This window comes from Pseudophryne corroboree, chromosome 5 (assembly GCF_028390025.1).
Source record: "Pseudophryne corroboree isolate aPseCor3 chromosome 5, aPseCor3.hap2, whole genome shotgun sequence".
Classification (NCBI taxonomy): Eukaryota; Metazoa; Chordata; class Amphibia; order Anura; family Myobatrachidae; genus Pseudophryne; species Pseudophryne corroboree.
In genome coordinates this window covers 757249856-757262394 of record NC_086448.1, presented here as the reverse complement: position 1 = coordinate 757262394, position 12539 = coordinate 757249856, and the positions used below count along the sequence as shown (strand labels likewise).

Below are 12539 nucleotides of genomic sequence, written 5' to 3'. Positions count from 1 at the left end.
TTCAACACCGGCCGGTACTGATCCAGTCAGACAACATCACGGCGGTCGCTCATGTACACGACAGGGCGGCACAAGAAGCAGGATGGCGATGGCAGAAGCCACAAGGATTCTCCGATGGGCGGAAAATCATGTGTTAGCACTGTCAGCAGTGTTCATTCCCGGAGTGGACAACTGGGAAGCAGACTTTCTCAGAGGACACTACCTCCACCCGGGAGAGTGGGGACTTCATCCAGAAGTCTTCCAAATGATTGTACACCGTTGGGAAAGGCCACAGGTGGACATGATGGCGTCCCGCCTCAACTAAAAGTTACAAAGATATTGCGCCAGGTCAAGGACCCTCAGGCGATAGCTGTGGACGCTCTGGTAACATCGTGGGGGTACCAGCCGGTGTATGTGTTCCCTTCTCTGCCTCTCTTACCCAGGGTAATGAGAATAATAAGAAGGAGAGGAGTAAGAACTATACTCATTGTTCCGGGTTGGCCAAGAAGAGCTTGGTAACCAGAACTCCAAGAAATGATCTCAGAGGACCTATGGCCTCTGCCGCTCAGACAGGACCTGCTGCAGCAGGGGGCCTGTCTGTTTCAAGACGTACCGCGGCTGCGTTGACGGCATGGCGGTTGAACGACGGATCCTGAAGGAAAAGGGAATTCCGGAGGTAGTTATCCCTACGCTATTTAAAGCTAGGAAAGAAGTGAACGCTAACCATTATCACCGCATATGGCGGAAATATGTTGCGTACTGTGAGGCCAGGAAGGCCCCAAAGGAGAAATTTCAGCTAGGTCGATTTCTGCACTTCCTACAGTCAGAGGTGACTATGGGCCTACAATTGGGTTCCATTAAGGTCCAGATTTCGGCTCTATCGATTTTCTTCCAAAATGGAACTGGCTTCACTGCCTGAAGTTCAGACATTTGTCAAGGGAGTGCTGCATATTCAGCCTCCTTTTGTGCCTCCAGTGGCACCGTGGGACCTCAACGTGGTGTTGGGTTTCCTAAAGTCACATTGGTTTGAGCCACTCAAAACCGTGGATTTAAAATATCTCACGTGGCAAGTGGTCATGCTTTTGGCCTTGGCTTCGGCAAGGCGGGTGGCAGAATTGGCGGCTTTGTCATGGAAAAGCCCCTATTTGATTTTCCATATGGATAGGGCAGAATTGAGGACTAGTCCCCAGTTTCTTCCTAAGGTGGTATCAGCTTTTCACTTGAACCAACCTATCGTTGTGCCTGCGGCTACTAGGGACTTGGAGGACTCCAAGTTACTGGACGTAGTCAGGGCCTTGAAAATTTATGTTTCCAGGACGGCTGGAGTCAGGAAGACTGACTCGCTATTTATCCTGTATGCACCAAACAAGATGGGTGCTCCTGCTTCAAAGCAGACTGTTGCTCGCTGGATTTGTAGCACAATTCAGCTTGCGCATTCTGTGGCTGGCCTGCCGTAGCCTAAATCTGTAAAAGCCCATTCCACGAGGAAAGTGGGCTCTTCTTGGGCGGCTGCCCGAGGGGTCTCGGCTTTACAACTTTGCCGAGCTGCTACTTGGTCAGGGGCAAACACGTTTGCAAAATTCTACAAATTTGATACCCTGGCTGAGGAGGACCTTGAGTTCTCTCATTCGGTGCTGCAGAGTCATCCGCACTCTCCCGCCCGTTTGGGAGCTTTGGTATAATCCCCATGGTCCTTACGGAGTCCCCAGCATCCACTAGGACGTTGGAGAAAATAAGATTTTACTCACCGGTAAATCTATTTCTCGTAGTCCGTAGTGGATGCTGGGCGCCCGTCCCAAGTGCGGACTGTCTGCAATACTTGTATATAGTTATGGTTGAGCCATCTGTTGAGAGGCTCTGTTATGTTCATACTGTTAACTGGGTATAGTATCACGAGTTATACGGTGTGATTGGTGTGGCTGGTATGAGTCTTACCCGGGATTCAAAATCCTTTCCTTATTGTGTCTTCCGGGCACAGTATCCTTACTGAAGTCTGGAGGAGGGTCATAGTGGGAGGAGCCAGTGCACACCAGGTAGTCCTAATTCTTTCTTAGCTGTGCCCAGTCTCCTGCGGAGCCGCTATTCCCCATGGTCCTTACGGAGTCCCCAGCATCCACTACGGACTACGAAAAATAGATTTACCGGTGAGTAAAATCTTATTTTTTCAGAGTTTCTAGCGTCTTGGCATTCCTTCAGGCAGAAATGGATAAAGGTTTGAAGGTTGCTTCCTTCAGAGTGCAAGTGTCAGCATTGACTGTATGGTTCCAAAAGAAAATTGCCAACTTACAGAATGTGCGTACTTTTTTCCAGGGAATGCTGCGCATTCAACCTCCTTTTGTTCCTCCTACAGTGCCTTGGGACTTAAGTCTAGTCCTGAAAGCCCTTCAAGTTGCCCCATTTGAACCACTTAATAAAGTGGATCTTAAATGGTTGTCAGCTAAAGTTCTCTTTCTACTGGCTATGGTGTCAGCTAGAAGATCAGATTTATGGACACGTAGTCTGTGCCTTAAGGATCTACGTAGATCGTACCAGTGCTTTCAGAAAGACAGATTCTCTCTACGGGGTTCACAAGTGAGGATGGCCTGCTGATAAGCAGACACTGGCGAGGTGGCTTCGGATGATGATTTCAGAAGCATATTCTCAGGTTGATCTCCCTGTTCCGACTAATGTCTCTGCTCACTGTAGGTAGGTCCATCATGGACAGCACAACGTGGTGCTTCAGCAGAACAGATATGTAAGGCAGCCACATGTTCTTCCATTAACACATTCATTAGACGTTATGCCATGGACATCTCCTGTCCAATCTGGAGTGTCTCCACCACTAAATTGCTTTGGGAAATCCCATTGTTATCCTGTGGATAACCTGTGGACCCTGCCGAAGAAATATACGTTATGGTAAGAACTTATCGTTGATAACTGTATTTGAGCTTTGAAATTGATTTGCCTGAGCCAGGAGGCGGGGATATATGGACGGGCCAGTTGCATGCTGGGAGGCCGGAAAGCTTTGACCGATTGGTGCAAATCCGCTGTCGCTTCATCATATCCCATTGTGATCGTGTGGACTTAACGTGGAGAATTAACGTTATCAATGGTAAGTTCTTACCATAACGTATATATTCTATATTTACATTAGCATAGATACTTTTCTAAATACATTTTTATCAGACTCTGCTCGCAATAACTTTGACTTAGAAATACATTGGACCACATGGCTTAAGTCAATTGCGCACTTGGTTTAAGTGAGGCTTCTCTCTTTCAAACAAGGGGTTTCTCAACCCGAGTTTGAGAGAGGAAAGTCGTACTTAAACTAAGTCTTCTATGGGCCACTGAGACTTGGATAGACGTTCTTATAAAAACATTTCTATCTGGAGATGGACTCCAATTCCAAGTGTACCCAAAGGCAGGGCTGTTGAGGTATCCGCAGGACCTGGGTAGTTACGGGGCATGGCTAAATCGGGTAAGGATGGCCACGCCTCCTAAAAACCCACACAGTGTAAAATACATTTGACCCCCTCGGCAGCTGATCTGGGTCCCCACTGGGCCACTCCAACGGCCCAGGGTAATTAGCACCTACAGGACAACTCTTCCTCCTCAGTGCCCATTACACATGTATTAATTATGCAGCACAGTGATATCCTACGTGGACTGCTGCTTTACAAACACCTGCGCCGGTTGGTGGGTGGCAGCTTTGTTACTGCTACTGAAGTTACACTTCTCAGGTGTATGGGATGATGTGGAGTTTGTACATTTATATGACCACAATAAGCACCTATTGTTAGATGATATATGTATACAGCCTTGTAAGACTTTTATGTTCAGGGTTTAGTTATTCCATCACTGATTAGGAGTGCCTGCTGCCCTGGTCTTTGTATGGTTACATAACTGCTCAGTAGCTTCTAGTATAGTTATTACACTATGGGCTACTTTATGCCATGTATAATGTATTGTACAGATAACTTAGAGGGATGTGTCAGTTGGGTTGGTAATCATTCCGAGTCCCTGTGAAGTTATTGGAAACCTGTTCATAAGCTAGCAACTACTAATGAAGATTTAGAATTCCTCTTTGCAAGTTCCTCCTTTTACTTTTCAGTGTTTTTACAATAATAGCTTCATTTGTGGACAACAGTGAAGTAATTGAGATTGAGGACATTACTAATGAAAAATGGAGCCATGGGTCCCAAGTTTGTTCACTAACACAATTTTGGCCCCAGATGAGCCCTTAAATGTTTAATTTATTTTCTTTGGACTTTTCATTTTAATGGAGCGTAAACTCTGTAGACCACAAGTATAACAGCGAGGATCCACAGAGTGCCTTGCGTTCGTCCATCTGCACAACTTCTCAATTACCAGTAGCAAGTTTTTAGCGTTCAAATAAAACTCGACTAGACCTGGCCGGAGAGTTCAATAGTAATTGGAAAGCCCTTGTAATCCCTGATCACACTGAAGCACTAAAAAATTAGCTCTTTCATGACACTGTAAATGACAGCATATTGCAAAGCCTCATCTTTCTGGAGATAATGCTTCTTATTTTGGTATTGAATAACTTTTATGAGCCAGTTACTCAGATGTCTGATTTAACATGGAAGCAATCCAAATGAAATAAATATCAGCTCTCTAAGTGCTGGTATTCACTGATTGCCCAAATGATTAACAGATCCTGGAGCTCGGCCCTTTGAGTGACTTATTCTAGGTCAGTGACATAGAGTGCGTGGAATGCAGCGCACTAACATGCTAAGGGCAACAGCTAAAATTATTGCAAGCATTTCGTTTCCTATGTGGAAATTCTGGATGGATAAGAGGGATCTGTGGACGCTCAAGTTAGAGGCAGACCGGAGGTGTGGAACGCTTAACCCTTTCTTACTCGCTAAATAACTAGCAGTTGCTGGAAAAATCTTATATAGCCTGCAAGAATGTCTTTGCATAAACCACTCCTCTGTGAAGGAGTGAAAGCTTAATAGGTGTGAATGCTCAGATTTATTACACATTTATAGTTCTTCGAAAAAGCAGGACATGAATACGTGCAGGTGCTCTCCTCAGTACAAGTAAAAGGCAGCCAGTAGAACATTGTCATTTGCATCACTAATCTCTACTTGTAATTAAACTGTTGGTAGCATTTAAAAAACTGTAAAACCTGTTTGGAATCAAAATACATTTTTAATCCTAAAGTAAAAAAATTTCAGTTAGTTTTCTTTGCTTAAAATATAGCATTTTGAAGGCGTGTGGTATGAGAGATCACCATAGCGTTTTGTATAGCGCTTTAGCCCTAATAATAGGAAATAATTTATTTATATAGTGCTCTTTCTCCAATAGTACTCAAGGCACTAACCCTAACCGCAGCCTAACCCTAAACACTACATTGTGACTCTACATTATAACCATGTTGACATTCTAGATTTCGACGTAATGACTACATGCATTTTTACGTACATAAATACAGACTCGCCAAATTTATGTTTTAGCACGCATACAGGTCCAGATAGGTAACCTGGCAGTTGTGGTGTTTGTAAAAATAGGCGGTGTGCCTAAATGTTATTGCTAGTGTCCATGGCTCCCAGGGTGATACGAGAAGAGGCTACAGCATCAATCAAAGCTACTTTGCATACTGTTCATTGCTGTTGCTAATTGAGTGACTTGCGTATCAGTCAACCGGCACCTTCATGAAGGCTAGCTATGTATTGCAGATCTCAAAAGGGGTGTGGCTTACATAAAAATGGGTGGAGTTTCACAACAAAGTTGGCATTTTGGTGTGGAGTTAGGGTGGGTCGGGCAGGGTTTAGTGTGTCCTGAGTTCTCATGGTTGAACATTGGGAGGTTTGCAGACATACATCCCTATGTATAAAGATATTCAGAGGGTGTTGGATGAAAGGCTGCACCTGGTTGGTGGTGGATTTTTCAGGTCAGTGCTTCATAAATCCAGTCCTTACGGACCCCTAACAGGGCACGCTTTCTAGGCCACAAGTGAAACATTTAGTACCACCTGCGGATGTGTCTGACCATATGGAATACACTTGTGCTCCAGAAAGGAGACTTGGAAAACATGCACTGTTAGGGTGAGGACTGGATTTGGGAAATATTGTTCTAGACCAGGGGAAGGCAATGGTTTGCTCTTTGCGTGCTAGACATCCAACATTACAAGCCAATACAATGTTCGTAGTGACATCCCAATTACAACATATACAGACATTTACAAAGGTAAGAGATCAGTACAAAATGTTAGTGGCTTCTCTGTCCTTACTACTTTGAAGCTAGTTTACGAAGGTTTACTTAGTAAAGTTTACTAAGGTTAGGTTGATGATTTGTAGTCTGGAGACACAGAAAATCTTCAAACAGTTATTTGACACTGAGGAGGACTGAGGGCTCATTCTCTAGAGGCTCAGTCTTTGCTGGGCATACAGGCCACACATGGGCTCTCTTGTTTGGAGAGAGTCTAATGCACCAGAAATGTCTCCACTGTGAGGGAAGCAGGTGGAGTAGGATGCAGCATGCACCCTAATAGGTATAGGGACTGGCTCTGTGTGCACCACTCAAAGCATGGGTTATTTACCTCTGTTCTAGAAGAACATGTGACCTTGTTTGCACAAGTGAACATTCTGTTAATTCTGAGAACTTTTACATGCCATGCCTGTGCATGTGATGAGCTTGCCTTTCATACAGGATAAACCTGTAGTGTAGATCTTGTGTGGGGCATTGTGAACTCTAGTGAATTTTATTAATGGGGAAAATCACTAAAGAACATTTCATTTTTAATAGCTTATTAAACTCCACATAGAACAAAGGGCTAACTTATTAACCAGTGGATTTTCAAAATCTACAAAATCTTTGGCTTTGAAAACCCACCACTCGGAAAGTAGAGCCATGTTTTAATGCTCTGCCTTTGAGAGGTGTACATAAAGACAAATTTGTTGCTATAGCATTGGGATGGTGGTCACAGTAGGCAAAAAAGTGACTCTTAGGCCACACAGTAGTTAAGTAGTCCTTAGCTACTGTAGGTTCTGGGCTTATTAGTTATCAGCAGTAACAGGATATGCAGAAACACAGTGGAATGCAGTAGCTAACAGTGGGAAACAGCTATAGCGCAACATTAGTCCTAAACAATGGTGGAGTGTAGTACTGTGTCTACACAGCACTTTCTCCCTCACAGTAAAGACTGATGTATTCTGCACATGTGCAATAGCTGGTCAGGTTGAAGGTCACACCTCCCTGCAGACTCTGGGGCCTAGTGCCCAGAGTCTATGCAGTATAGAGTATTACAGACTCTAAGACAGACTCTAGAGACAGACTAAATAAAAAGGGTGGAGGGGTCTGTCTTTACGTAAAGCCGTTTTTAAAACCTGATATACAGGAAGATATTCAGGAGGGGACTGTAGACACTGTCGAGACATTATGGGTAGAAATTGCATGCGGGGAAAAAGGAATAAAAAAGTTAGTATTGGGTGTATGCTATAGGCCGCCTGGTATCAACGTATCTGATGAGGAATTGTTACTAAAGCAAATTGAAAGAGCAGCAGGAGTAGGAGACATAGTAGTGATGGGAGATTTTAACTATCCAGAGATAAACTGGAGAAACGATTCATGTGATACTGCTAGGGGAAATATGTTTTTAAACACACTTAATGATAACTACTTAGTTCAACTAATTTAGGAACCAACTAGGTACAATGCAATCTTAGACCTGGTATTAACAAACAATGGGGATTTGGTATCCGGTATTACAGTAGGGGAACACATAGGAAACAGCGACCACAATATGGTCACATTCAATATCAGTTTTCATAAACAGCCCTATACTGGCTCAACTATGACTCTAAACTTTAGCAAAGCGAATTTTGAAAAGATGAGGGTATTTTTCAGGGATATTGAATGGGAAGGTTTGTTTTTAGGAAAAAATACTACGGAGAAATGGGAGGTACTAAAATTCCTGCTAGCTAAAAATACTCTCAAATTTATTCCTACGAGAAGCAAAAAAAGGAATAAAAATCATAAACCGATGTGGCTTAACAAAAAGATAAAGGAACTTATGGGCAAGAAAAGGCGAGCATTTAAAAATACAAATCTGACGGGGAAGCAGAGTCATTTCAGCACTATAAGGAATGTAACAAAATATGCAAAAAGGAAATAAGAGCGGCTGAAGTAGAAACTGAAAAACTAGTAGCAAAGGAAAGCAAAGCGAATCCCAAAAAATTCTTTAAATACATTAATAGCAAGAGATTAAAGAAGGAGAGTATAGGTCCTTTAAAAGACAAGTTGGGAGTCTTAAGCAAAAATTATAATGACATAGCGGACACACTAAATGAGTTTTTTTCAACAGTATTTACTAGAGAGGACCCAATTCAGGGACTAACACATAATCTCAATAATGAGAATATCCCACTGATAGGTACTTATTTAAGCGAGGAAGAAGTCTGTGACCGATTAAAACATTTAAAGATTAATAAGTCACCAGGTCCCGATGGTATTCACCCAAGGGTTCTAATGGAGCTTCACTCTGAACTTGCAAAACCGCTATTTTTGATCTTTAAGGATTCAGTAATATCAGGTATGGTTCCCAAAGACTGGCGTATAGCGGAAGTATTGCCTATATTCAAAAAGGGAAGCAAAGCTGAACCAGGTAATTATAGACCAGTTAGTCTTACATCTATAGTGGGGAAAATATTGGAAGGTATTCTAAGAGATAGTATTCAGAAGTTCCTTGAAGTCAATAAGGTCATTCAAAGAAATCAACATGGGTTTATGAAGGACAGATCCTGTCAAACCAACTTACTTGGCTTTTATGAAACAGTAAGCGCAAACCTAGATCAGGGTAAAGAGGTGGATGTAATCTTTTTAGATTTTGCCAAAGCATTCGACACTGTACCACACATGAGACTTATTTACAAGCTACAAGAAACAGGGCTAGGAAGCACAATATGCACTTGGGTCAAAAGCTGGTTAGATAATAGGGAGCAGCGCGTTGTGGTTAATGGATCTTTTTCAAATTGGACTGAAGTGCTAAGTGGTGTGCCGCAAGGCTCAGTATTAGGTTGTTAATGCAAATATTTAACAATAGCGGTCCTAACAGAAGGTCTAGAGAGCATGGTGTAAATTTTTGCAGATTATACCAAATTGTGTAAAGTTATAAATGCGGAGGGGGATGCTGAGTTGCTTCTGAATGACTTAGTTAAATTAGAAGCTTGGGCAGCGAAATGGAGAATGCGCTTCAATACAGACAAGTGTAAGGTAATGCACTGTGGTAACAAGAACAAAAATAACACCTACCTACTAAATGGGGTAAAATTAGGGTATTCTGTACTGGAAAAGGACTTAGGTGTCCTCATAGATAGCAAACTAAGCAGTAGCACCCAAAGTAGGACTGCAGCAAAGAAGGCTAATAAGATATTAGCATGCATAAAACGGGGAATTGATGCTAGGGATGAGAGTATTATACTCCTGTTATATAAATCACTTGTGAGGCCACACCTTGAATACTGTGTACAATTCTGGGCACCTTACTACAAAAAGGATATCCTGGAGCTAGAAAAGGTTCAGAAGCGGGCAACCAAACTAATTAAGGGTATGGAGACGCTGGAATACGAGGAAAGGCTTGCAAGACTAGGCATGTTTACACTGGAAAAGAGGAGATTAAGAGGGGACATGATCAACATTTACAAATATATAAGGGGACAATATACAGATCTTGCGCAGGACCTGTTTTTGGTTAGATCAAAACAGAGAACTCGTGGACACTCGCTCAGGTTAGAGCAGAGTAGATTCTGCACAATACGGCGTAAAGGCTTTTTTACGGTAAGGACGATACGTGTTTGGAATTCCCTGCCTGAGGGAGTTGTAATGGCCGACTCAGTCAACACCTTTAAGAATGGGTTAGATAAATTGCTAATGGATAATGATATCCAGGGTTACGGGGCATAGTCACGCACTATGGTTATTATAAAAAAGAGGGGTAAAATGTAACGGCAGTAATCAACTTCAGTCAAAATTTTATACAAAATAATCGTGCATAGGAGACCACAAATAGGTTGAACTCGATGGACAATTGTCTTTTTTCAACCTTAGATACTATGTTACTATGTTACAGGTTTGGGCTCGGAATGGCAGCAGTCAGAATACAGACCGCTGCATCCCGATGTGCAGAATTCCAATAGGGGAAGGTACTTTCCTTCCCCCAATGGCCCCTTAACCCTCCTTTCTTGCAGCCTAAAGCCAACACTCCCTTCCCCTCCCCTGCAGCCTAACCATCCCCTGTAGTGTCTAAACCTGACTCTCCCTCCCTGCAGCCTAACCCTCCCAGAGGGTGTTTAAACCTAATGGCTTACCTGTCAGTCTGGTCAGGTGGTGCTCGTTCAGGATCCCGGCAGTCAGATTTCCGGCGTCGGGCTTTTTTGGGATGCCGGTGTTCGAATGCCGAATAGTGTTTGGATTCCTGCGTCGGTATTTTGATCCTGAATGGATCCCGTGCCACTGTCAACAAAATTCCCCCAGAAGTGTATCTCATATATCTCTTAATTAAAAAAATAAAATAAAAAAGCTGACATATGCTCTTCTGTAGTGATCAAAGGAAAGTGAGAAATGGATAATCATGGGTATTATTCAGTCCACACACATTTTTTATTAAGTGTGTAATCGTCCTGATGAAATGCGAATTTATTTTTATTACCAGATTAATGGGGAAGTCAGCTAACCTTCCCAAGCTCTGCACAGACGTTTGGTTTATGAATACATACAGTGCATCGCCCCTTTGGCAAAGTGCGGGGTCCTTTGAAGTGGTCAACATGAATACAAGTGGGAGCTGTAGGTTTACAGTTAATGTACATTTCTTCTTGCTGTAAGTATACAGTGTAGGATTACACATGGTCATGACTACATAGCATTTAAAACGATCTAATTGTATTCTAATTGGGTTTAAAGTTATTTCGTAAGTGACTCAAATTAAGCTCTTTCCTTGTTTACTGAAGATGTTATCATAATTTTATTTTCCTGTGGCACGGGTCAGGTTACAGATTCTCCATGCTTATTACAGTCATGGAACGCAGATTCGGTGACATAAACAGTAGAAAGAGCTACTTGCATGTAGCCCCTAATTTGCATTGTCAGTATGTTAAATCTATGATTGCACATGTACATAAAATACATAATATGTGTAATGTGATTTTAGGATTCAACAGCAGGCAGTGCTATTCTTATTGAGTACAGCAGTTTATACCTAGACTATTTACACAATGTTCAGTATTGTACAGAGAATTCAGTAAATATTGAGCTGCTTTTCAAGAGTATAATGCTGGTATAAACTGTATAAGTCTATTTTAGAAGCCTGAAAATTTCTTATACAGTTTGGGCTTGCAATGCCGGCGGGCAGAATACAGACCATGACATCCCGATATCCCCCACTGGCCCCCTAACCCTCCCTTGTAGCAGGCTAAACCTAACCCTCCCACCACCGCAGCCTAACTCTAATACTACCCAGTGGTGCCTAAACCTAATCCTCCGTCCCCGCATCTTAACCCTCCCTGGGGTTCCCTAACCCAACCCCCACTTCCCCGCAGCCTAACGCTAACCCCCCTTTCCCACGGCTTACCTCTCTGTTGGCCCAGAGGATGCTTTTTTGGGATCCGGGCGCCAGGCTGGTGACCCTAATCGGGATGCTGGTGTCGGCATTCCGAGTAGTGTCGGGATTCTGGCATCAGTATTCTGACTGTAGGGATCCTGACCGCTGGGAATAATAATGTCCACATACGACAAGCGCAAAGATGTTTGTGTCCAGGATGTAAGTGCAGTAAATGTGATTTGGATTGCTGTTTATCATTTGTAACACGATGCACATAATTTCTCTCTCTTTTTTTTCCCCTAGCACACATTTATCAAAAATGCTAAACCTGTATCGATTCTCAGAGACCTCATCACAGAAGCCATGGACATTAAGGCAAAAAGACACGAAGAACAGCAGAGGGAGCTTGAAGAGGAAGATGAAAATTCAGTATGTCTTTTTCATATTACTATACATTGTTTTTTAAATCTTGGTGAAAATGAAATGCACTTATACAAAAAAGAGCGATTGGCACCAGTCAATATGATCATTTACTAACTAGCAATCCGTACTAACCAAAAATGGGCCAATATGAATGATGCATATATCAATCTCTCTATGTCCTTTGGTGGTGCGCCCAGAATCAGAAAAAAGTATGCAAACACCTGGGAGAAGGAAAGAAGACTTTGTGTGGGCGCACTTTTGTAAGATTGGTAAATACCGTGTATTATGTATAGAGAATAAAACATAACATTTAATAGTTGCACTTTAAAATGTTGTGTAACGCTCACAGAGAATAACCAGGACCATTACTTATTGTTTAGACTTAAGTAATGGTCCTAGTTATTCTCTGTGAGCTTTATACAACATTTTAAAGTGCAACTATTAAATGTTATGTTTTATTCTCTATACATAATACACAGTATTTACCGATCTTACAAGAGTGCGCCCACACAAAGGGGTATATGCAATAGCGGGCGAAATCGCGGCAATTATCGCCGTTTTTTCAATTCGACCAAATTCGCCAGGTGAATTCCGGAAG

The 12539-nt window shown here is 42.5% G+C and overlaps 1 protein-coding gene across 2 annotated transcripts in view; it reads left to right on the top strand.

The window, feature by feature from the left end:
* Window positions 1-12539, top strand: part of STK3 (serine/threonine kinase 3) — a 465082-nt gene that overhangs the window by 287248 nt on the left and 165295 nt on the right. For both annotated transcript variants that reach the window (XM_063924180.1, XM_063924181.1), the window contains exon 8: window positions 11822-11947. In XM_063924180.1, the coding sequence (XP_063780250.1) occupies window positions 11822-11947 (126 nt within the window). The remainder of the gene's footprint in view (window positions 1-11821; window positions 11948-12539) is intronic.